We start from the raw sequence: 27,182 nt of genomic DNA, 5'->3' as shown, positions 1-27,182 counted from the left end.
GAGGGTGTCTTTGGATTCACTTTCATCATGGATAACATGAAGACTGTTACAGTCACAGCAAGGAAGGAAGCACACGCGGTGTCAACCACAACACATACCCAACGTCTCTATGTGGGTTCTTTCCGCAGGGACGTGTCCAAGTCATGTTAATGGCTCACTTCACGTCTTCTTATGTATGGTCAATACTATTAAATTTGTCCTTTTTCTCAACATTAGTTATCTCCCTTTCCTAACAACTAAGCTATAACCTTGATTAGACACACTGTGTTTTCTACTGCACTTACGGAAACTTTCAAACAGGGTGCCACCTTTGTTAATGGGTGTTGGATCTGTAGTCAAAGCCTGCCAGCAAACACCAGGACAAAATGAAGGGTCCTCATTCCAGCCCCAGGAACTGATCCCCAAGTACAGCCAGAGGCCCTGACTGCCTCTTCCCCAGTCTCTGGGCTTTGGATGCTGGTGGGTCCCCTCCTTCCCTGTACTGGGTTCCAATAAGGCTTCCTAGGAGGCCCTTTGGGGGGCTTCCCCTAGATGCTCCTCATGGCTCTCAGGTCAACTCCCCCCTTCCTGTGCTCCACAGCAGGTATTCTCTTATCCTTCAAGGTCTGCCATGCTTACTGGTTTCCAGCCTGTCTCCTGCTCCATGACTGTAAGTGCCACCAAGACAAGAGACAGACTGGCTTTTGGTCACTCCTGTATTCCCAGAGCCTGGAGCTCTGAGAACGCACTGTGGAGTGTCCTGTGGACATTTGTGGAACCAATGGATGGCGCTTGCTTTCTTATCACCATCAATCTACTAGATGGTCAGGCATACCTTAGGGAGCCTTTGGACCAAAGCTACATTCCAACGGCATCAACGCCTGAAGAGATGCTTTTTAGCGCAAAATATGCAGGACATTAGGTTTCTGGTATAAAAAGAGGCCCACCATGTACTCAAAAGCCAATCAGGCCTTTGCAAGGCACCAGTCCTGCTACCAGGCCCTGTCTGGACTCACATTTCAGCTCAGCCATTTCTCTTTGGCCTTCTTTTCCTTTTGACTGTAACTTTCACTAATCAGTATGCTCAGTGATATTACAGTTACAACCCATCTCAGGGCAGTCTGGGTGCCTCAGCTCACCTCACATGACAGGAGAATATTGTTCTCACGTTCTAGGAAAACAGACACAACTCACTGCCCCTGCTGAGGAAGGAAGGGTAAGGAGGGAAGTCGTGGTTTCCTTTCGGATGACCCTTTGGAACACATTTTTTAAACACATGCCCTGGCAAGATGATTTCTTTGCTCGGTTTAGAAACCAGAGTCCATTGACTTGTTCTTGGCGGTGCTGTCAGTAATTACTAACCCCTAATTCTTAAAGTGTGAGAAAACAGACTTGGCCCTTATTCTCTCTGTTATATTTTAAAATGGAGAATTTTCCTCTTGTACAGCCACAATCTCCGAACACCTACTTTGAGCCGCGCTCTAACTGGGCACTGCATTCTCTGCAGATTCCCAGTGTTCATCATGAAGTCTGAGGCCATAGGTGGGGGTAGGGGTGTGATTGTTTTACAGATGTGCGCGGGGCAGCTACTCAAGGCTATTTTACTATAAGTTCACTGTGGTGAAGGAAATCAGCCATGGCTGGCACCACCACACATTGTTTCGGAAAAAAACCCCTGTAGAGAAGCAACACTGTACCTATAATTTTAAAAGCTTTGCTCATTTTAACCAAACAAGCAGCATTTTCTGCCACATAATGGAGAAATTCACAGGATGCTGGGCCCCTCATGGCTTCTGTGGCTATAAAAACCCCCTCATACTGGATTTTTATATTTGGTAAATTAATAGTTTACTGTTCCAAGATTCCTACGTGTTTATATGATTGCTTTTCTGACATAAAAGTTTGTAGTTGTTATGGAAACATATGGTAACATTTGCTGCTAAATTTTAAATGCATTTTCTACCCCTGTTACACACCTGAATCGAAGCCAAAAACTCTCTTTGCTTTACATTAGAGTGAAATTCAAACTGGTCTGGGTGACTATAAATGGTTAGTGTTTGTCTTGGCTCCTACCTGTATCAGATTTAGACGGAGGAATCTTAGAGAAGAAATTACACGGGATAAAATGGATATTTCTAAATTACAAGGCCTGCAATTCCAGTGGCTCCAAATATCAGCTTTCTGTTTCATCTCAGCCTGCCAGGAAAAAAAATGGTGGGACTGGACAATGAAAGAGAGGCTACCCTCACTGTCCAGAGCCGAATGCTCCTTGTTCTGATTAAAGAGGAGGAGGAGACTGCAGGTCCAGATCAGTTAAGTCTTGTTAGCAAATTAAATGGCTGTAGATTATAATGGCACAAGATATGAGTCCTAGCCCCTGGCCGCCAGCAGGGCTGAGGGAAAGGATCAGTTCTTTGGAGCCATTTTCTTCTGCATCTCGTCATTTTTCACATATTGTTGATGCTGACTCTAGATCCACAGCGATGGTGACTTAAGAGATGTTCACTGGACAGTTTGAGCTGTTATTGTTTGAAGTGCCCTAATTCCTCTTTTCTCTGAACCTTAATACCTCACCCAAGTCAGGTTTCCTTGTGCAATGTCATAAATACTACTTAAGAAAATGACATACTCTGGCTCAGAAAAACATCAGATAAGACAGTAATGACAGTGCTTACCTAGTTGAACATTTTTCCTGGGACTTTAGATCAAGATAAATCAAGAGCCACAGGAGCACGTCTGTGTGTGCAATAGTCATGCTCGGGGAACTTTGAGACCTACATTCCCACCTGCACCCTGTCCTGAGGGCTGGGTTCCTGACTTGTGCCTCACTTCTGAACCTCCTAGCTTAACTCACCACCTCTCATGATGGGGACTATAACTACACTGTTAACTGGAGAGTACCGACTGAAATTGCCCACCAGAGTACACACTACTTGCACAGACCTGAGGTTAACGGGGGAAAATGAAGCCGTTTGCCTAAGCACAAAGGTAGTATGCCTTGCAACATTTTCTAGAAATTAACCTAGGAGGTTCAGAAGTGAACCAGAATTCAGGAACCCAATAATTAGACCTTTGTAAGGCAAACCATATCTTCCTTGAGCCCAATGGTGCCTGTATTTAGAGGGAAACAGTGGGCTACAGTTTCCTTGCACTCCCTCCTACCTCCCACTCAAATGAAGAACTCTGAGTCCTAAGACATTGGTGACAATATGTCCAGGATGCCAGGGAGGCCTTGGCTATAGGACACCATCCCAGCAGCCAATGAGCTGCTTGCTCTCTTTTGAATTACTGCACACTTCTCTACCTTTGTTCTTCGTGAATAAAGCTAATATGTCCTAGTCTATTAGGGCACAGAAAAATGAACTGATTAAAAAGACAACAGAACTGGAGGCTCAGGCTCTAGCCTGCCATAGCCACATAGAACCTGCACCTATGTTGGGTAAATTTGAGCTTTCTGGGGTCTTAGATGCCTGAGCTGCAGCATGGTGTGGGGGAAATAAGGAGCTGTGGAAAGACATGGAAAACCACACCTGCCTATAGCAAGGACTCTGGAGTTAGCCGTTGCTATTTATCCCCTCGGCGTGAACATCTTTCTTAGAAAGCACAGCACAGATATGACTGCAATACGTGACTTCTGGAGCTGGAGCACTTTGTAAGGCCATTAGCTCCTCAGCTTCGACAATGTGATCCATCATCCTTAATTTTTAGCTGCAGTTGTATACAGCCAACATCATTATAGTTTTTAGCATCACTCATTAAACCAACCTTCAAAAAGGCATTGAGATTTTAGTCTTATACTCAAGCAACATTATTTGAGAACCATGGATCCAGTATGATGACTCTCCTTTCCCAACCTAACCTATTTAGGTAGACAAGTAAAAGCAGTTTTTGAGATCTATTGAATAGCAAGGTGAGACTGTAGTTAATAGTAATATACTGTATATTTCAAATATTCTAAGAGTAAATTTAAGGTATTTTATATATACACCCAGTGAAGCAAATTAGATAACTTTTAAAAATCAAAAGCATCTGCCAGTTTGTTGCAGGAACTTGGATATCAGCAGACTCTGGGCTCATAATCTTAGATGGGCTGGGAGACACCTTTGAGCCCACAGTCAACCCCACATTTGTCCCAGAGGCCTTGGGACTACACAGCCTGCTGCTAAACTTATGGCTGTCACTATGCTTGCTCTCCTTGGCATACACTCCTGTCTCAACACCGGGGACTGAAAACAATTCCTTCTTCCATGTCTAAGTTCCTGGTGATCTGAATATTGTCGGACGCAGTCTGGAGATGGAAGAGGCCTTTTTGAAAGAAGAAGAAAAGGGACAGTATCCAGTGGGCATGTCCAATCTGTCCAGACTGGTTTAAATGTATTTTGACCCCCATGCTAACTCAGTCTCATGTGACACATTTGGCATGAGAAAAGACTAATTACTTACGAAAGACAAGCTAACATTTCTACAGCAAATATATTATCACAATATAGAGTGGGACATAAAGGTTTACACTTGCATCATTAGCCAGGCTATAATAGATGGGAGGCTCTCTGTGATGTATAATATGGTAAGGAAAACACAGCTGCCTGCCTCTGTAGCAAAGTGCCTAGGTGCACCACACCTGAGTCTGCAAGCCTTTAATAACCCTTCAACAACAAAGCTGTATCCCTCACAACAGCAATGGCTGAAGACCATTATCCACGGATAATTAACTATGTCAGGACACTGAGGTCCTAACATGAGGTCCTCACAATTCCCCGCCATGGAGAGATGGGAAAGCAGTATGATAATGGATAGCTAACATCTCCTAAGAGGACCGTTCCACTTGTGCAGTGTGGACACAAGCCAGGGATAAATGCATCATCTGAAGTACTGTTGGTTCCTTGGGGCACCATCACCTGAAGGGCAAAGCTGCCCTTTGAGTTTAGAAACTGTGAAGAAATTCTTGAAGTTGAGATTCAGATCTTGAAACTGCATTCACAGTTCTGTGTATGTTCCTTTTCATTCTGTGACAATGTCGGCGGCAAACATCTGTCACTGGAAAATCTATCCCTTGATTCACCACACCTAAGGAGTCCAGAGCGGCCCTCTTGTAAAGCATTCCTCGTGTGCTCAGGTGAGTGTCAAGAGCCCATTCTTTTGCTTGCTTCAGACACCTCAGTCATTTTGAGACTCCCCAACAACACACGGTGCTTCAACTCCCTAGTAACAAGCCTTTCTGATGCTTGAGGCCAAAAGCTCTGCTCCGTTTATTAAGATGACTTCCTACTGTGTGGGGCTGATTTCTACCTCATAATTAAAACTGCACCTGAACAGGACCATCTGTGGCTGTGGATTAAGTTTTGTATAAAATGTATCGTTTCTTTTCTTTTCTTTTTTTCCCCCTGGAACATGCCTCTAACAACATCATACATATATTGTGTGACACTTTAAAATAATGCTTAAATGAACTTTTACTCAAAAAAAAGAAGACAGGAAAGAAGAGCGGAAGAACAGCAGGATGGAGGTTGGAGGGAAGGACAGTTAGATTATCGTGTGCTCTCTGATGCACTCCAATGCAGCAGTAAGTACACAGCGCTATCATTTGCCCAGAGAGCCAATGAACTGCCCATGTCTGCGCTCTGTTCCTAGGACGCTGCCAGCTTGCAGCGACCCAGAGAGACAGAGTTTGCTCCTTCACTTTCCTCTTCCTTTTTGCAATCACACAAATTTTGGAAAAGACATTATTTATGCAAAAAGCTGCCAAGACACTGGGTAAGAACAGATTTGGTTATAATGACTAGTTTATAAGTTAGTCTCATTCTACATTCTCCTCCTCCTCCTTTCTTTTTTCTCTTTGCACACACTGCACTCACTAGATATACATGCAGAGATTATAAACACTGATTACAGACATTTCTTCCACAGGATTTCTGACCTTATGGTCATTTTGCCATAGAATCCTGTGATTTTTTTTTTTGGCAATGTTGGCTTACTTTAATGAAGTTGGTACAGCTGGGGCTGTGATGCCAACCTGGCTCCATCCTAATTGCCTTTATGAAATATTTATGGTGAAATTTAACCATGCATGTATAAAAACTGACTTTAGTGGTAGCCAGGGTTTGGACTTACTATGTTATCTTTAGTAGAGAAAAGCAACCATTTTGGTTTTTTTCCTCTTGTCCAGATAAGCAAACACACACGTCTAACATTTCCCAAACCACACCTCTATGAGCCCAGCAGTCTGGAGTAATTACACTAAAATATCATGCTGGCCACAACCAGGTCAGGCATTTGTAAGTATTATTTATGCTAATCACATACCTATGTGATGCTGGTTGGGGTGAGGAGGTTTCTGATACAGAGAGACGAACATCTCAGTGCTTTGAATTACAGCTTCCTCCACTCTCACAAGATGGCAGGGACTAAAGGGATTATGGCACCATGTGGGTACTGTCTCCGTGGACTTGTGACATTCTTCTCTGTGCAGGTTCTCAATCCATCAAAATATGTGTTTTGTCTGTGTGTCTGTGTGTGTGTGTGTGTGTGTGTGTGTGTGTTTTCTCTTGAAACTGGGGGGGAAGTCCTGGGAGTGTGAATCCTGTCTTCCTTGCAGGGCTAAACAGGAACCCCTTCAAATATAGTATGATGTTTCCCCCTCCATCACCCCCTCCCAGTCCCCATGGCTTTCTCCATCTCTGTCATTGGCAGGCCCCACAGACAGAACAACTGGCTTTGCTAGTAAATTAGCAGTCACTGGAAAATGCAAATATCCAACTCTCATGCCTGGTTAGCAAGAGCTCAAGGGAGCACCTCCTCCATAAAGCCTAGGGCCTTGCTGGACAGCATCTCACCTCTGTGAGTGTCCTGCCAGGTCTTCTTAGCTTACTTACGGAACCTAGGCACAGCAGTCTTAGGTGCCACGGCTACAGAAGCTAGTAGATGCATGGATGCAAGTCAAAATAGCCACAAACACGCAGGGGCAAGACAGCAGCAGCCGCCTGGCGAGCGGCTCTTCCTTTACACTGCTGAGGGCTCTCACCTGCCATCCACAACAGTGTATGTGCCGTGCACACCACTCAAATCCACACTTGGCTTTCTACGCACAGGCACACCTTCCTCACACCCTGCCTATTCTGCCATAGCCCGTTTCCAGTGCTGTTAGAAGGCGCTGTGCTTAACACAGCTCCCAACTCTCAGAGGCCCCCTCAAAGCTTTTAAAGCTGGCATAACATGCAGAATGGCAAATGGAGAGCCAGCAGCAGAAAGATCATTTACAGTGACTATACAAACAAGCTAAATGAAAGACTTGTGTTCAGTCATTAAAAATAATAATGCTAAAGCCCCGAGGGCTGAAATGCAAAGCTTCAACTTGGTGTGAGGAAACAGAAGAGGAGTGTGCTTATTATCCCAACAAGATAACATGCTAATTTACTTAGTAGGCAATTTTAGAGTACGTTCACAGTGAAATCTCACTTTTATCAGATTATATGAAAAATAACAACCACAAATAAAATGCTCACTCAAGCCTGGGGCTTCTGTGAGATAGAAATCACTGTGTGGGAGGCCATGGAGGGGTTGGTGGAGGGGCTGGCCCCGGGGATTGGAGCAAGCCCAGGTGAGGTAGAAAGTTCTTTCCTTCACACTCTGCGGGTATGCCTAACATCATGACAACAGAGAGGAGGAAAGGTCTCTGGTCCTGCCTACCTGCAAGTTCCTGTAAAATAATGAATACAGACAGCTTGGGGACTGTCCACCTGCGCTACCTGCCTCTGCCTGCCTCCAAAGTGAAACCACCGGGGATTGGCAGAAGGCACTTGTCTGACAGGGCCAGGACAGCCTTTCTCCTCCATGACAGCCTGGGCCTACCCTCTTAAACTTGACCCACCGTAATTCCTTCACAATGCAGCAGCGAGGCAGCTGACAGTAGCAGCTGCAGTTCTAAGCGAGATGGATGGAATTTTCATAACTGGTTCCCCAAGTTACATTTTACCTTCAAGATAATTTATGAGCTGCTCTGAAGCCTTGAAGAGACAATATGCTTGCCATAAAATTAACTCTAACAGTCTTGTAGGTTATAATTAACACTGGGAGGGGAACGCCAACTGGACGAAACACATGGCGTAATTGATGGTGAAACAGGGAGCAGAGGAGGCTGGCAGTGTGACTGCTGCTGCTGCTGCTGCTGAGCACGAGTGTGAGCGCACATGCACGCACGCACACACACAAGTGCACACACGCACACAGACACACACTCAGCACAACCCGGGCTTTTCTGAGGCTTCATCACAGTCACCTAGCAGGCCTCATGGCCAGGGACAGAAGAAGCCAGAGCTGAGGTAGGGGGTTTGAGGCTCAACCACGGGGCAAGTGGGTGGAGCCACAGAGCGGAAGGGGATGGGCAGCAATCCTGGAACTGTCAAGGAGCTGGGTGGTATGCTGACAGCTCAGGCCAGGTCCCACAGGGGAGCCTTCCATGAAAACATGACTTCATTAAACAAACAAACAAACAAACAAACAAACAATCATCTTTGGCAGTGAAGGATACACAAAAAATAGAGAAATCAAGATTTCTAAAAAGGTTCTTCCAGGACTCAAGCTAGACACTCAGAACACCACAGAAGGAAGTCTTTTCTACAGTGTGGACATATCTCAGGAGCCAACAAAGGTGATCAGTGAAACATGGATGTTTATTAAATTACAAAGTCCAGGGGTGACAACAGAGGAGGCTAATCAGAAGTCATGCCAATCACTGCGGGTTTTTCCTGACATGGCAAGCTGTTTCTGTCTGTGCCTGAATCCTGAACTGCCCGATCGACACTCATGCCTAACACTGGGACCAGTCAAATAATTTTAATGAGCAATTTTAAGGTGACTGGCCTATTTTCCTTCTCTGGTTTGGTTTGTTTTTGTCCTAGGACAAGATACTGGAGAATTCTGATAAATGACGCAACAGTGCCCCCTGCAGGCCATCTGTGCTGCACTCCTCCAACCGGGCACCTCCTGAACCAGAAGCCAGCCTAACTTTATCTATAACCTGGAATATTCATTACAGAGTAAATTTGTAAAATACACTGGGGACACCCCTGAGATAGAATAAAATGACTATTCTTCACGTGTAGTAAATTGTTTCCCAGATATAAACATACTGTTCCGCTGATGAGGAACCTGTGGTAGAGCAGATAAATCGCTACCCTTTCACCTCAGGGCGCCTACTCCACTCGGCCTTGATTAACACGGCCCCAAAATTACTTGACCTGGAGGCTGTACAGAGTCTTGGAGGCTCAACTTTGATGTTCTCTCATCTTCCTCCCCACTCTCCTGCCTCCTAAAAAGATTGCAATCAATACAAAAGAAACAACACAGCTATAAAAGGTGGAGCCTTCCCGTTAGAAGACTAATGTTGGCGAGATTCATGCGGCAGGGGCTGCAGACGACTGCCTCGCGGAGAGATGCACTCAGAGCGGCGCACACGGCGAGGTGTGCTCAGGTGGCAGGGGAAATAGGTACTTACACACACAATTGCTTATCCCCACACCGGGAGAGACCCAGAAGCACTGGACGTCCTGTACCGTGAGACTGAAGTCAACACACTGAGTCATGTGAGTAGCTGACAGAGCTTTGCCACTGTCCCACTGTGCTCCAAGCAGCGGAGCCAGGCATCCCGACTTAGGTTTCATCTCTACTACTGACTAGCAGTCGGCCTGGGCGAGGTGCTCTGTGTCCTGAGCTACAGTCTCATCACAGAGAGCACTGAGCACTTCCAGGAGTTGTCAGCTAGTTCTAGTTCACTATCGCTACCGGTGGCTCCACTCCAAGTTTTAAGGGAAGGAGGGAGAAAGTCATGTCTATGATTGCCGCTCTCTGGGATCTTTTATCCAGGCTGGAAGATGTCACCTGCCTGGAGGGTCACGTGGATCAAGACGCTGTATTTTAGGTAAAGTTGAATTGATCCAAAGCGTCTGTGAACTGCCTAGATTTTCTCAGAGAGCCTGGAGCCCAGACCTACATCTGTCAGTTCTAGGTGCGAATACGTAGCCCAAGCCCAGAGAAGAACTAGCACAGGTTGTCTCTTCTCTACACCTCACTCAGCAGTATCAGGCCTCCTTTGTCAGTGTGGGACCTCACACCAGGACACTCTGTCAAAGAAGAGGGCAGTTGGAAAGAGTGCATTCTTGACTTTGTTCTTTTGGTCCATCCGGGCACTGTTCTATTGCTGTGAGAAGACAACTTGGCCAAGGGAATTAGTTAATAAGAGAAAGCATTTAACTGGAGACTTGTTTACGGTTTCAGAGGGTGACTCCATGATCAACATGGCGGGAAGCATAGCAACAGGCAGGCAGACACGGTGCTGGTGCAGTGACTCAGAGCTGACATTTGATCCTTCAGAAGGAGGCAGAGAGACTGAGCCTGGCATGGGCTTTTGAAACCTCCTGATCTACCACACCTTCTCTAACAAGGCCACACCCCCTAGAAGCCATACCCCCTAATCCTTCCTGAACAATCCACCAACTGGGAATGAGACATTCAAACACATGAGCCTGGGAGGGCTGCTCACATTCAACCTACCGCCACCTGACCTATGATAAGGATGATTTTACAGAGTACTCCGCGTGTGTCAGGTACTTGTCCTAGGTGTTTTACAATCACTTAAATCAACCCTATGAAACAGGCTCCACCATTATCCCTAGGCACATTACAAAGGGGAAGGAGTATGGTTCACAGGGAGTTAAGTAACTTGTCTACTTATGATTTTCAGTTGTACCTTCCCTAGAGTTATGGAAGTGGAGCCAAGAGTCAAACCTCAGAGTCTACACAGACAACCACTATGACATAATCATACAATTTGCTCTAGAAAAAAAACCTACTTTGCCCCACATTCAAAATTGAGAACAAGGACTCTCTTGCAAGATTCTATTCAAGGACCTACACCATACATGATTTTCTTTCCTTCTTACTTGTTCTCAAGGACACCCCGTTTATTTACCCACTAGCAGCCAGCACAGTGTGGCAGAGGAAGGGCAATCCTCAGAGGACGACTTTACTGTGAGTCACTCGAGAGCACCTAACAGAATTCCCAGCTTTTCTCCCTGGGACCTGGATTTCCATGAAATCGTGACTCAATCTCTTTCTGAGTATTTGTTGTTCTGTGTTACATAACCCATTTCTAATCAAGGGTTACTCATCACTGTTGCCCCAGGGCCTAGGATAGTACCAGCTAGGAACTCAGTAAATATTTACACAACTGACAAGTGACTCACACCAGTCACAGCAACAATAACAACCATTGATAAAGGACAGCACTCTGTCACCCATAATCCCCAACACCTATGATACAGGTGTGGATTTACAAGTGCTCTCTTAAGGCGGATTTCCTAGTACCACACCTTTCTTAAAGTGCAGGTTTTAAAAACAGCAAATGTCTGGTAAAGTAAGTTGGAGCCAGGGAGTAGGTAAGGGACAATGAGTGTGGAATCCCTAGGCCAGTGCTCCTGGGGACACCTGGTGTTCTCTGGGGGCCTTTACAATGACAAAGGCAAGAGTCATCTGTCACAAGTGACCATGTATGGGGAAGCTCAGTCAGGACAATTTGCTATCTTTAACCTGAATGGGATGGCATTGGTTCAGATGTGTTGAGCTTTGTCTACCTGGCTCTGTGCATTTTACAGACACACTATGCAGGCTTGCCTGAGGGAAACAGTACCTGCCACCCTCCTCTGCCCCCCATGAGAAGAGAACCTCTGTAAGGAGGCTGCTCTTCAGTTATGGTCCCTGCTGTGTTTCCAAAGCCTGGAGCAGGGCTTGGAAAACAGCAGCCCCCCCCCCCCAGGAAATATTTGCTGAATAAGTAAATGAGTGAATAACTATTTCCTCAAAAAAGTTAAGTATTGTCCAGAAGACCAGCCAACAGCTCATTACAATCAGTAACCTGGCAGAGCTCCAACTCACTGGCCCACGTGTTGATTTTATAAGTAAGATGTGCAGAAGCCAATTGGCTTCTGTCCCCATAAAGCTGTTCAAATGATAGTAACAATGGCAGGAATAACACCACTGCCCACCTGAAGATCAGCTGCTGCATCCGGGACAGAAGTTAACATAGTTTTTTTATTCAGTCAGTCCTTGCTCTATTTTTATATAATGCTCTAATCCCTATACATTTATGAGGAGGTTTTATGGAGTTATCAGGTTTTATGGAGTAATCTGGTTCAGAGACACAAAGGACGTCGCTCCTTTACTCAGGGTGGCAGATAGCAGAGGCAGCAATTCCTAAAGAGAAGTACAGATATACTAAAGAAAAAACAAAACCAAGAATGAGACCACCACCGAGACCACCACCACCACCACCACTAACAACCAATGGTGAATGTAGGCCAGTGCCTCCCAGCATCTCAAGCCTCCCTGGTGTATTCTCGTCCTATCCTGACAGGACACACAGAGTCATCTCTGGCAAAGTATAGTGACTTACAACTCATGCTAAAACTCCTAGTGCCCAACTGTCCGAAGAATCAGTCACTCTCTGAGCATGAAGGACATCATCAGACATGGTCAGTCAGATAACATGGTCACAGTTTATCTTAGCAGGTGACTGTCTCGGCAGCTCAGGGCACCCCAGGGCTAGTGACTACACGTATTGTTAGCATAAATGGAAATGAGTTGTGATCCAAATGGGATGTCACTGAGGCTCAGGGTTCCAGCAGGAAACTAGGGCAAGGTAGCTGCCCAGAGCAGCTGAAACAGACCTGAAGCTGCATGAATCTCAGTCTGGCCCTAATGGACTGCATTCAAACCTCATTCAGAGACACAACCTCTGAGAGGCCTTTGAGCCTGATCCAACCTGCCTGATGCAACTCTTCTCACCAAGGGCCACCGCTCTTCTACCCAAGGCAGGAAGTTAGGAATGCTCAAGGATGAATGAGAGCATGGTTTTTTATCCTGATCTTAGCAGAGTCCTCTCTGTCTTCTCCCCCAACTAGCCTGTGCCCAAAGCTCTGTGTTTAAGATCTCACCTCCTTTCCAGCTGCAAGTGTTCGACCCTTGACAAGGTCAGAGAAGTAACTCACATTCATTTCCAATATCAGGCCTCCCTTCTACCTTCAAGGTTCCAATTCAGTAAGGTTAATGGCAAGCAACAGCAAGAGAGACACCGCAAGAAAAACAAAGGACTTAGAAACACAGGAATGGGCTGGGGAAGTGACATCATTCAGCCCGTTGGAGTGCCAGGTGCCCTGGCAGATGCCAGGCATGTATCACGAACACTGCCTAGACCCCTTGCTGGGATGGGACATTACTGCAATGGAAGAGACTATTAAATGCTACAACGATCCTGGCCGCAGGTGTTCCAAGTGTCAAGCAAGCTGACAGATAACTCTGCTTAACCTGTGGTAGAGGAACAAATATCAACACTGAGTCAAGTCAACAGAGAAGAAATATCACTCAGCATGTGTGCACGCACGTACACACACACATGCATATGTGCACACACATATGTGTGCACGAGTCTGTTATGGGAGATTGAATCCAGAACCTTGCACATGCTAAGAATGCCCACTACTGAACTACATTCCCAGAGCCAAGCTCTGCCTTCTCCTAACCCACCAGAATGTGCACAGGAATCGTCCCAAATGTAAACAAGCAGATGTCCATCAGCTGATAACTTGGCAAGGAAAATAAGGCATATTCATACAATGAAATATCATCCAACACCAAGAAGAACAGAGTATTTACATGTTATGACGTGGCTAAGCCCTGAAATTAGGCTAAACAGAAGAAATTTGTGTCTATCTATAACATTGTTCATAACAGGCCAGTCTTTAAATACAGAAAGAAATTAGTGGTTGCCAATGACTGTAGGGAAAGGGCAAGCTGAGAGTGGTTAGTACCAGACGGCGGGGCTTTGCTTTGGGTAGGGAGTGTGCTCTGACTAGACAGTGTGAGGACTGCACAGCCTTGAACAGTCACTCACTGTGTACCCCACAACAGTGGCTTTTGGGTCATATGACATGCTATTCTCTTTGGAGTGTATCTCCAGCTTTAAAATCCCCTCATGACCTTGCTTGGATGACTGTGCTTCCTCCTCGTACGGCAACAAGTTAAGGCACCGCCTGCCAGTGAGCAGTACTGCCAGCTCCTAGGTTCTCAGTGGGCAGCCAGACCCTTCCCACCGGCACGCCTCTCTCCCTAATACAGTCAAGTCGAAACCAGAAATGAACTAGGATGGGTAATGTGTGGTACCCTTTGTTTCTGTTTCACTATAATTACACTGTCTAGGTGAGGTTTCTATTAGGCAGACAATACAGCTGAGGGTCAGGCTTTCAAGGCTACTTCATGCTAGTCTTTGAAGACCTCTACAATGACATACTTGCTGAGCAGGTCACCCAGAGCAGTTCCACACTCCCTCTGACTGCCTTTTATCGCCTCTCTAGTAACCTGTTATGTCTTCGTGCCCATGGAACTGGCTGCACTGTCATAGGCACAGCATTGTGTGCAATATTTTTGTACATAGCTCACATACAGAACATATATAAACAGATGCTTGTGGAGTAAAACCATTCTTGCCTCAGAAAGCAGAGTCATGATGTGGCCATGAACAGAGCTGTGTGGTCTCCAGCGTCACACCGCTGCAGGGCACTGTGTGTTTGTGGAATGAATACTGGGGTACAAACTTCACTCACCGGATAAACAAAGCATCTCTTCTAGAAAAACTGCCAGGTCTTAGCTGGAAGACAACACACACAGACCCAGTGCAGTGACATGCCGGAGGGTCAGACACTGAAATGGACACCCGCCCCCACTTTTTTTTTTTTTTTTGCAAAGCATTTTCATTATCCTCCATCACTGGAACTGAGCAAGCCAGCAGAAACAAAATGTTTGGTGCTCATTCTGACATGTTCAAGGCAAAGGGGGGCCCTTTATCCCTGAAGCTGAACGTGGGTAATTACGCCATCAATACCTTGGCATTTTCAGTAGTCCAGGTGATATGCTGGGGATATGTATAAAATAAGCCAAGGTGCTGGTTTTTAGATTTTTATCTAGAAAAACAAGTCAGGCATGGACACCGGACTGTACCTTTTCTTTGGTGTACTTTTCAAATGATAATTCCTTCCACTGCCACCATTAAATCTTAATCCATTCCAGCTCCGGGCATGGGTCATTGAGTCTATATGTACTGCTGTTATTTTAAAATGTTTCCCCTTGGTAGGGAAAGAGGGGGAGAAAAGATGTTGAGAGCCAGATGGGCCTCTTCACAGTTCATTTATCAAACCTAATACGCCGGGCTCCACCCTCCTCTCTCTCACTATTGCGGTTAAACTTCCATATAATTTGGTAATCATTTTCATTATCAGACACTGACCCCAAAGCAGCCGATCCTGGGATATTCAGTCCTTGCAGCTGCTCTTTTTCTGCCTGCTCCTACAGTAGACCCTAAGAGCTTTGGATTTTATTAGCTGCAGACTGACCTCTGGGCTGCGGAGGTCAAGAAGGGGTCAGATCAGAGGGCTTGCCCAGTTCTTTAAAAGCTATAACAAGCTGTCCGTCAGGCAGAGTGGACTGTATAAACAAAGGCAAATCTTCAGAAATTCGGTACCTCTTCTGTTAACACTTGCTGGGCATTCACACGGTGCTCCTGATGGGGACGTGAATGGACAGCCTTAATAAGCCTATTTGGAGAGGGCTGTTTATAAGATTATCGAGTTTGGGGAAGGAAACCCAACAACGCTCAGAAGTGCCTCTAGAATGGCAGGCTTGTGTGACACTGTGACAAACTCAGTTACCCCAAGTCACTGCAGAGCTGACACTTTCCTTAAGGAGCTGAATCACAGAGGACATATGCTTTTGGTTTCAGACATGCAGAGCCCCAGACAACGGCACTACTCCGGGCCTGAGAGGGGGACACATATTTTATGACTGAGTTACAAGTTTCACTGAAAATGTTCTCTGGAGCTCATGATGGCAGATGAACCTGCTGAAGGAAGGGGTTTTGAAGGGGAACTGGCACTGAAGTCACTACCAGTGGGAGTCAGGCTGACTGGGTTCTTCAAGTGGTACAGCTCAATGTGTGTTATAAGTTAATTAGAGTCATCTGGATACAACTTTCTGAAGAAAAAAAAAATCTATTATCTAATGTAACTGGTCCCTTGATAGCTTTGATGAAGGTAAAAAGGCTGTAATCTACTGCTTGGCCTCTGATGAGTGCTAATTATTTTCTGTTAAAGTGTGTATGTGTGTTTTCCTTTGTGTAATTCCTAAGCACACAATAAGCCCATCTTTAAAACCTAGGCGGCAAGCAGCAAGGAAGAGAGGCACTCTCTGGGATGTTTTATAACTTTTACCACCACCCGCTGGACAGCCACGCAAAGCCCGGCCTGTGCCAGACACCAGGCAGTGCTTTGATGAGGAAAGAGAGGGATATGGTGAGCGTCTGTTTATCCGGCTCACATGGATGAGGCTTTGAGATAGGGCACCGAGATGGGAAACATCAAATGGGGGTGCGGGAGGGTGGGGGAGGAGGACGGTTATTTAATACTCTGAGGACACTTTGCCTTTGGAGCTCTCAGGACATCGACCTCTTGAAATTTTCTTTCAGGTGTTTGGTTTTAAGAGGGTCTGCACAGTGTCAGCAGCTAAGCCCCTTCTTCCCTCCGCCTCTGCCACAAAGGACTTGTGAATTTTTGTTTCAGATGCTAGACTACATCAACTTCAACACTGGCTCCAGCTCCTGATTAAACTGTTAGCAGGAAAGGGCCAGAAACACTGAAGCCAGACTCCATTTAAACAGGCCATCTCGGCCACACTGTCTAATGAGTTGATGTCATAGGAAATTACTGGTAACAAACTATATGCACCCAACAAAAGACAGCCATTCCTGGTGAGCGTGCACCCTGGGCTGGGCTGTCTTTCGAGGGAAGACTGTGGGAGAGAAGATATACAGAAACACATTCTTCCCTTCTTTCTGATTTAATATGTAGCGCCAAGAAGAAGACAGAATGGAGCAAAAAAAGAGAGAAGAAAACCTTTCCAATGCCCCAATGCTGATAATTCACTATTTAAAAAAATATAATACAAATGTCATAATGGTAACACAAAAAAGCAAAAAGTTACACGGTAAATCAGTCAGTGCTGTTGAAAATTCGTTTACTGTGAACGCACTGTGAGAAAGGGCGATACTGAAAAGCACGATGCTTCCCTTAAATGCGGGATGGAGATCATACAGCCCAGAGGAAGCTGCTTTCTGATACCTGGTGAGAAGCAAGAGCCAACAAAAATACCTTTCTTGGAAAATGCTGCTCATGCCTTCATTCCTGTTTAAACACATCTATTTTTTTCATGATCATAATTATTAGTAAAGCTATCAATTATTATAAATTTTGCAGTATGAAGTTTTAGAGAATATTATGGTTATTAATAAAAATGCTCTTTGACTCCCAGGCACAGAGAAATTCTAGACATCAAATACGGCTGTGGAACAATACACAGTATCAGCTCCTGACTCCTCTGGCTCCTGCACGGAGATGGATGAGAGCTCAGCGAACCAGCTACTCAAGTAAAAGAATCCCAACATTGAGGAGCTGGCTCTGACCTCTCACACGTCTCAGATTTTTCACATAGATGCTACTAGCTTTTGCCGGCAAGCACATGATGTTAGAACTGGTGATTTACACAAACCTTCCATCATGATAGCTTTCTAACCATGGGTACCTTCAAGCACAAAGAAATCAGGCTGAAGCAAAAAGAATCTCTCCTCAGCCAATCCTGAAAATGAGGCAGGCCAATGAGTATACTACTTCCAAGCGCGCTGCCCGCGTGCAGTGACAGAGCGGGCTTCGGTGAACTGCCCAGGCATCTGCCTAACTGAATGGGCAAAGCTAGCCTCAGACAGCTGACCAGAAAGGGCGCTTAGGTATCAGGTACTTACACTACATTATGCTCAAGATGCAAGCCTACAGACTAGATGTCACACTAGAGGAGAACCTGTTCATGCATGCGGACAATGTCGGGAGTCGTTATAATTGATGTGGTTACCACGGGCAGGGAAGCTAACGTTAGCTCAGAATGTCTTCACCTTAGTTCTTTCCTATGGTCCCACAGATGAGCGGGATGCGCAGAGCTGGGGCAGGGACAGCAGACCCCACCTCTGAGCAGAACAAACCTGGCATGCCACTCCTTCCTCAGATTCTGGCGCACGGTGAGCGGGACCAGGATGGCAGACAGAATCTCACTCCTTTGTTCCACCGGGAGCCCCTCTCTTTTAACTTCACGGAGCACAGCATTTGTCTAGAAGAAATGGTCCCCAAAAGAGAAAGAAAAAGTGAAAAATTAATAATAAAAAAAAAGCCCATAAGCAAATAAGGACAGTAAATCAATGGCTTTTTTATTACAGTTCCCTTGCTAACAAATCAATACGGTAAATGATGGTCAAAAATGGCCAGCATATATTCTGGGTTTAATCAATGTACATGGCACACAGGGTAAACTCCAAAGCAGAATCGCCTAAAGAAACGCGTCCAGACGCCGAGCCTTCTCGCTCCCATTTCCTTAGCACACCAAACCATTTTTTTTCCAGGGAACTGCCTACCATGAGCTATTGTTAGGAATGATTTTCGCTGACCAGTCACTGTGAGTTGTTTGTTTAAAAGGCTGTGACTTTCCCTCTGTTCCCGCATGGACCCTCACGGTTGACTCAGTACTCTGACTCCCATCCATGTCATTCCTTCTCGCTGCTTGCTGCAAATCAAGATCTGGCACAGGAACAAGTAAGGGTGTAACAATCAGACGGAGCAGTGTATCTCAATAAACGTCTCTTAAGATTTGAGAACGTTACCATCTGTTACTAACTCCTAAAGATTTTTATTTTGTTTTAAACTATGTGTACTTGCGTATGCTCCTGTGTGGATAGGTATTCGTGAGTGCAGGAGGGTGCTGAGTCCCTGGGACCAGGACTTACAGGTTGTGAATTGCCTGATGAGGGTGCTGAGAACAAACTTAGTACCTCTACAAGAACAGTATCTATCTACTCTAACTGCTGAACCGGCCCCTCCAGTCCCACATTTACTGATTTTTCTAACCCATTTCTTTAGTTTTGGGGTGTCTGCATCTATGTGCATGGACAGGTGCCACAGTGTGCATGTGAGAACCAAGAACAACTTGAGAGAGTTGGTTCTCTTCTATCCCGTGGGTCCCCAGAGCCTGACTCAGGCCGTCAGGCTTGGCAGCAAGCCTCTTTATCTGCTGAGCTGTCTTGCCAACCCCGAGAACATTATTTTAATTTCAAGTCAGTGGTTCTAGAACACTTTTTTTATAAGCACTAGTTTACCCAAATATGAATATGTGTCCGATAGCGTACAAGTCATACATATCTAGATAGTCCTAAAAACAAGATGAAAATGAAGCTGGTTTTCCTTTGAATTTATAAAAATGGTTTTTGTTTGTTTTAATGAACTGGCCAAAGTAAAGGCTGGCAGAACTGGAGCATCCTCCTGTGTTCTAGGCGCTCAGCTCAGGCCTTCTGTGTCTGGTCTGACGCAGCTGCTGAGCTGCAGAGCACCCATGGAACTGGAGACCCGCCTCTTCACCCCACTTGGCCCTACAGCATGCCCTTAATGACCCCATTACCCGCTTGAGGAGGGGTACAGGAGTATCTATTGTTTCTGCCACCAACACCCACCCTCTGATCCTCTCTCCAGCAACAGCTCCCAGATTCCCTATGGGAAATGAAAGTCCTTTCTCTCACTGCTCCTGGCCATAGAGGACTGTCATGTCCCTGTAAGGGCATAAGCCAAGCCTCCCTGATTCTTTTATCTTGTATGTCATACTCTTGAGAGGATGAGGAAGACAGGAGAGTGTCTTCAGAGGCGACCCGAGCCGTCTAGGACCTTAGCTTCTCGTGCTCCTAGCCTTCGTGCGCATCCTGTCAGGTCTTCCTCTGTCCTAAATCTTCTGAGTTGTCCCTGTCTTTTGAATAAAGTCTTACTTCTTTTATTCTTTTTAAATAAACTCATCAAAATCTATTTCTCATGCTTAGAATGGAATTGCCTGGCCTGTGCAAAACTAAGACAGGAGACAATATCTCTACTGTGAAAGGTCCCTGCTGGGATAACCCTGACTCGTGCCTCTAAGATGTAGACACGCACAGTCCTGGGAGACAGTACCAGGGGCTACTCAACCAGCTTCCAGAGAAGCCTTGACTCAGACCTCCAGCCCAGAGAGGAAGCTTCCTTTCTGTAGAGTCCACAATCCAAGCTCAGGAGTTACATTTCCCTCTCGGGCAGACAGGAGGTGAGAATGTGTGAAGCAGAGGTGACTGTCACATGGTCATGATGGCTCTGCAAACTGTGCCCTTCATACATGCAGGTTCAAGAGGGCCATATCGGAAATACAGACAAACAAACAAACAAACGCCCATTGGTAGGGGGGATATTAAATGTGAACACTGCTAGTTTTGTTCATGTTGGAAACCCATTAGCATTTTAAATATCATACGAAATATGAAATACTATGGGTTAAACAGATCTCAGGCGGCTGCTAGCTTGTGGCCTTTAATCTAGAAGTTGTCTAATTTCTGAGTGTCTTACTCACAACAGCTCTGTCTCTTGTCTGGAACATGTGACCTCACAGAGTTGAAGTTGACCATGGCCTCAAAAAGTCACCATACTACCATGCCTGTGTGTACACGCTACTTCACGCAAAGGACAGCAGACCCATCCAATAGGATCCAGATGTGAGGGAAATAATTTGTAACGTGTCTTCAGTGTGCCCCGGCCTCTACCATGACTTCAATTGTAGCCAGTGGCTCCTGTTCTCCATACATACAGTGAGGAGCCTCTCAGAGAGGGAAGAGGAGGTATGTGCAAGGAAGTTCAACAGAAGCTGAGGCTATTGTCTTATCTAACACGATTTCCCTATTACCCACCTAACCACTTAATATTCATCACAACAACAGATGAGAAAGAAACATGAGATTACAGTTATGCACATGATGAGCTCATAAAGCCAGGGAACTCACCAGGTGCTATGACAGGCACTCCACTGCCAAGAATTAACGATCTTCTATAATAACCAGAATCCTGAGTTTCAGTTTCCTGGGCTTCTGGCATTCTCTCAGGCCCATGAGAGCTATATAACATCTAACACTTTTCTTTAAATTGGCCTATATTTAAAAAAAAAATAGAAAATATGCACACTCTAAAGAAAGATGGAGAGAGCCGGGTATGGTGGCGCACGCCTTTAATCCCAGCACTCGGGAGGCAGAGGCAGGCAGATTTCTGAGTTCAAGGCCAGCCTGGTCTACAAAGGGAGTTCCAGGACAGCCTATACAGAGAAACCCTCTCTCAAAAAACAAAACAAAACAAAACAAAACAAAACAAAACAAAACAAAACAATGGAGAAACCCTTGTTACCCTGCAAAGCTGAGCTGATAACCACCCAGTGAAAGCAAGCTGTCTGCCCGACTCCCTCTGTGGGCCCATGGCTTGCTTAGGTTCCCTCTCAGCCAGTCACTGCTTGCTGGGCTCCCAGATGGAAGCATAGTCCTTCTGCATCATGAAAGAAGGCATGAGAGTGTTGGAGAATTGAAGCCCCATCACACTGCAGAAGGGCCTCTGACACCATCACACAAACTGAAAAGAGGCCAAGACGATCTCCTCCTCGCAGTACGCCAGGCTCGAGTCCTCAGTGGCACTGAACTTCGTCCTGGGGATGCCCGTGGGCTTCAGGCCACAGTCGGGAGGGAAGGCCTGACAGCAATGGTATTACTACAGAACATTTCCTAGGTTTAGAGGGAAGCCACTGAACAAAAGGAAATTTCAGAATGTCGAAAGAGCATTCCTTTTACATGATAATTAACTGATATTTCTCTTTATAGTAATAGGGCTCTTCAAGGTTGATTTATCTGGGGAACATGAGTAGGTATTTTTCCATTAGTATCAACATAGAACATTGGGCATTCTTGTCATTTCAAAATGACCAACACCAGGATGCCAGAGTCACAATTTGTCTACTTCCCAGCTCCCATCTTTACCATCACCAGAGAAGTAGCCCCCCTAAAACTATACAACTATAACGGTCTTCTGTCAGGAGTGTGTTCTGCACGCTCCCCCCCCCCCCCATCCCTCACAAATTACAAAGCTATGCTCTGAGTGATACTGCAGGCTAAGGTTCAACTTGTGAAGAAACTTGGTTTCAGATGTTATCAGCCAGGAAAGCTATTTCCCCACATCAGCACTGTCAAAAACCCAACCGGCCTCCCCTCTTCAAAAGTCCAGGGGTCCTTTCTTCCTTTCCTCTTTTCTTCCATCCCCTCCCCCTTTAAGAAGAAAGGTTCTGAGCCCACTGAGATAGCCTTGGTCCCATCAAAGAGAGGTCGGTCTCAGGTCTTCCCTCATTTACTCATTGTCAGCTCGAGATGGCTCTTTTGTGTGGCCTCTGAAGCGCAATGCTGAGTGATGCCTTCACATTTTCTACACTGGACGGGCACCACCAAAGATTTCCACTGCTCTTGGATCCATAGCTCAGCAGAACAAATAAACATTCCTCTTAGCCCGGCTGCCTCCTTTATCTCCCTCTCTGGGAGCAGGAGATTTTGGGGGTGCCAATGTTTACACAATGTTAAAACTTTCTTTCCCCTGTTTCCTGAATTTGAGAAAACACATCCTGGATGACCTCGGGTACGAGATAACACCAAGTCACCGTTGGGTGCCACCTCCACTGGACTATAGGAGGCAGCTGTCTTAGGTCACCCCCCACCCCCACCCCAGACTGTTTACCAGGCTAGAGAGAGAGATAAGCTGGCTGTCTTGGAGGGGAGCGCAAAGGCAGAAGTCTTCAAGAGGTTCCCAACAAAGCAGCTTTTCACTCCCACCTAAAGGCACACTTGCTTCAGTGTGTCTCAAAGACCCACTTCATTGGAATGGAGAGTTCACCAAATGTGCCCATGGAAATGTTCTCTAAGGCATCTGTGGGCTTGCGAGCCTGGAAGCTGAGGAGACTATAGTGAAAACCCCTGAGGAGAAAGGATTGTGGGGAAATGACTCTTTAATGAATCCAAAGGGGTTTAAGTGATAATAGCAAGGACTCCCTAAGGCTACTGGGTGACTCAGTGTGACAGGCCACATAAAGTGGTCAGCATACTATGGCACAGCGACAGGGTGCTTAACCAATGTTAGAATTGTCACCTATAAAAAAGGTTTGGGAAAAATGACATAGAAGAGTGGACATGGAGACTGATTTAGAAAAACAAAAGTTAAATTCTCATGACCGAAAACAGTGGCTTCTTTTCTTCCACAGTGCACTCAGTGTCCATAATCTCTTGTCCTCTTAGAAGAGAAATCACTGCACCCCATCTGCTCCCTGCCAGCGTAGCCCAGGATCTCAGGGTAGCCCTGTGCTCGATGGCTGGTGTGTTCGAGCTCTGGAGGGGTCCCTGTGGGTGATGGCCTTTGTCTGCTTCACCTGGGACAGCAGGGCAGTGTCAGCAAGCAGGACTTCAGAGCTCTTGTTGCAACCATATGTTTCCGATGGTGGTGAAAGAAAGCCTGTGCTGTTGTTTATTTCTTGTTTCTTCCTTTAGGAAGGAGAAAAAGTGGAAGGAAGGAAGAACGAGGAGAAATGAGAGGCGGAGGGAGAAGAGAAGGAAAGGGAGGTAGTGGAGGAAGGAAAGAGGAAAGGGGGGGGAAGTACAGAGAAAAGAAGAGAACACAAAGGGGGGGCAAGTGAAGATGAGGAAGGAGAATGTGTTGTTTGTAGAAGCCAGCTGCTTGGACCATGGCGCCAGCAAGCTCCATGCTCCCATTTCAGGCCGCCCCCGCTGCCCCCCCTGGCACAGGTACAACTTGGTGTTGACTTCAGTGCTTTAGAGGAGCCCTTGGCCGATTTGGCCCATGATTAATTGCCAAAGACATGGCTGGCCATATGGAACAGAGAAAGCATCAAGTAATTCATACTTCTGTGTGCGATCACCAGGCCCTGTATTTTAATGCACAGGAAAGAGCTCGCCCAGCACAGCCCTGGTGTCTTGCCCCTGACAGCCCATTAAGAAACCTCAGAGCACCCAGTCCAAGTTCCTCTGCTGGCTTTTCAATAGCAGCCTAATAGAACAGAGGCCAGGCTTCCCAGCTAGCCTTAAATCTTTCACATACAGAACGTTAACTACGGCCACAAAAACAACGGGCTTCTTATGATGGAATGGGATTTGATGGCTAGCCTCTGCATGCTGACTGACTGGTTTTTTTTTTTTTTTTTTTTTTAAACCTTAATGGAGTTTACAAAATCATTGTTCTTTTTCTTTTTTTCTTTCCTGTTTTCTAAGCAGCCTAAAAGATTCGCCTGTGTCAGGAGCCTTCCCTTCATCACTGTTAGTGCTGGCTACCTAATAAAGTTGATTCATAGCGAGGTGAAAGACACAGCTTAATTATTCTCCCCAAGCAGCCCCAGAGCCACTGAAAACAAGAGCAAACTGCAGCTCCCCAGGAGGAGGGCGCCCCAGACACACTTGCACGACTCTTCCTCCTTCTCCATCACTCTGAGATGTGACCCCTCAACAAGGGAATGAATACTAACTCACTGCCCTAAAAGACATGCGGTACCACGCAAGGGAAGAAGGTGCTGCTCGCCCAGGAGCAACTCTACCCCAGCTTTGCCTGCTACTCTCTACAGCCTGTGCACACATCTCCACAACCATTTCTTCCAGGGAGTTTCAAAGGAGACTCTCAAGATGACGATGTTGCTTCTGTCAGCTCTCACACACACACACACACACACACACACACACACACACACACGTGTTGGTAGTGATGGCTTTGTTGACACTTTCTGCTAGAAAATATTTACATGGCACCTCTTGTCTGCTGTATTTTAGATGCTGTAATTCTCCCTACCCTGGAAGACAACATAGAGTCGGACTGCCTATTTATTAGCAGGGCTGTAATCACCTCCACCACCAAACTGAGCTCCCAACCTGTTTAGAGCTTTAAAGAGGAAACTAGTGCCTCTCTGTGGCTTTTCTTTGCTGGAATTATGCTGGTGTTTTCCAGAACAAACAACTTAACCAAGTAAACAAGGCCAGGAAGAGCAAGACGAGTCAGTAGTGTGGAAACAGAGTAGAGAATATGGTTAAAAAAAAAAAAGCATACCAAGATGTCTTCGCAGAAAGAGGTAGTCTCACTCACTATTATAGAACCATCTTATTTTGCTGATTTTTTTAGTAAGTTCTATAAAGTATGATGATAATTTTTCTCTCTTGGTCAACTTTCACCTGGCCTCTTAAGGGTAAAATAAAAGGACGGAGAGACATTTAATGGCTCAATGAGCAGCACGCTAATTCGTAAATCTCAGTGCACTGGAACTGCAACAGTATCCCTGAGATACTACAAATAAAAGCGTTACGTCTAATCCATGGAAATAAACCCACCAGAGTGGCAGAGCTTTCAATACAGAAAGCAAAGGGGTTAATGTCCAGCACAGAGCATCAGTGGATCTAGGTAAGAACAGGCATGCCTGTATATTTCCCATCACGAATACTGGAATGGCAGCTGACCTCTCTCCAGTTATTGTGGAGGTGCCTGGCCTTGTCATTTATCTTTTCACGGAAAGCTATTCACTCTATAAATGAAAGCAAGAAGCCCCCCAACCCCACCAGGACACACATGCCCCTGATCTCCAGCCTCTACCTGTAAGAATGTTGCTATGCCAATCTGCTCACAGCCTAGCTGAGGGTGAAGCAGCGGGTGACTACAGCAAGCTCTAAGGAGCCGGACAGGACCACATCCGGCCTAAAGGTGGCTGAGCATTCGCCACTCCCTGGGCATGTGAAAGTTACCCAAGCGCTCTATCAGGTCGGCTCCCGCCTTCCCCGTAACATCAGTAGCACAAAGACTGAAGTGGTCTGTCATGCACACTGGATTATATGAAGTGTAAAACATTGGGGGAGAGAGGAGGAGGAGACTTTTGAAAGGGAATGGGAAAAAGAAATCACACTTGCAAGAGGATCCAGCTGACAGCTCAGTCCCTAACAAGTAAGACAAGTGAATATGTTCAGATGCTCTGTGAATGCAGGCAGAGCGCGGGCCCTTTGTCTGCAGCCCTACAGTGTGTCCTTAACCCAACTGCTGCCCGCACCACTGAACATATGTTTTCTACACAAGAGCCGAAGCAGAAAAGGCTCTTTGTTATAACTCACTCTTTGTATCTACCCACCCCTCCCCCTTCCACTCACCCATTCTCTCAGTGACATCCAAGCCAAAGCCCCCGTGGAAACAAACTTTAACGGCCTGGGACAGGGAAGCCAGAGGCCTTCTTGCTGCCCTCAGGCTTGGAGAAATGGCCCCACAGTAACACTAGGGGTGAGAGTCACAGTTACCAAGTGCATCCTTCCACCAGGCCAAGGGCATGTCACCCATGCTACTTCATTTAATGCAGCTCTCACCATATGAGAACAATCTCTGTGTTAAATGTGGAAACTGAGGCACAGAGATGAGAGTAAATTACTCCACAAAACTACAGTAGAGTTCAGTTTTAGAGACTTGCAGTTCAAAGTGCTCATGGGACACTACACACACACATACACACACACTCGCGTACACTCAGACAGACACGCATGCATGCATATGATTCTGCATTTTAAATGCTTCTATATCTGAGCAATGCATCTGGTCACTGTGTGCTCAAGCACAAGAAAAGCTGGTGAGGCTGCTGAAGAAATGGTGTCGGTGATGATGACTCAGATCTCCCTGCACTGGGACTTCAGGATGGGGAAAAAGGGCAAGAGCCCCATAGGGTAGATGCCCTATGGTGGCCAAGCTGGCCATAGGCAGGTGGCTTCTCTCTGGTCTTAGTTTACCCACCTGAAAATACAAGTAGTTATTGTCTTTACCTCAGGGATCTGAGAGGATTCATGTGTAGCTATGGTTTTCACCAAAACTCTGCTGTTGAGATGTAGAGAAACAAAGTATGTTGGCCAGTTACAGGTATTAAAACAGATACCTTTCCTGGGTTGGTGACTTGTCCTGTTGCTATGTCCAAATGCCTGATGAAAAGCAACTTAAGGAGGTAAGATTTATTTTGTCTTACTGTCTCAGGAGACACAGTCTATTAAGGTGGGGAAGGATAAACTGGCTGGTCACGCTGCCTCCACAGTCAGGAAGCAGAGACAGACAAATGCCTGGACTCAGCTAGCTTCCTTTTGTTCCTTGTTATTTGAATGGGACTGCATGTCCTGGGGGAATAGTACACTC

The 27,182-nt window shown here is 46.0% G+C and overlaps 1 protein-coding gene across 2 annotated transcripts in view; it reads right to left on the bottom strand.

The window, feature by feature from the left end:
- Fto (FTO alpha-ketoglutarate dependent dioxygenase) overlaps positions 1-27,182 on the bottom strand; it is a 350,246-nt gene that overhangs the window by 125,337 nt on the left and 197,727 nt on the right. For both annotated transcript variants that reach the window (XM_021171161.2, XM_021171162.2), the window contains exon 8: positions 18,107-18,231. In XM_021171161.2, the coding sequence (XP_021026820.1) occupies positions 18,107-18,231 (125 nt within the window). The remainder of the gene's footprint in view (positions 1-18,106; positions 18,232-27,182) is intronic.

The sequence above is a fragment of the Mus caroli genome, chromosome 8 (genome assembly GCF_900094665.2).
Source record: "Mus caroli chromosome 8, CAROLI_EIJ_v1.1, whole genome shotgun sequence".
In the NCBI taxonomy this organism is placed as follows: domain Eukaryota; kingdom Metazoa; phylum Chordata; class Mammalia; order Rodentia; family Muridae; genus Mus; species Mus caroli.
The sequence above is the reverse complement of the archived record's forward strand: the minus strand, read 5'-3'. Positions and strand labels throughout refer to the sequence as shown.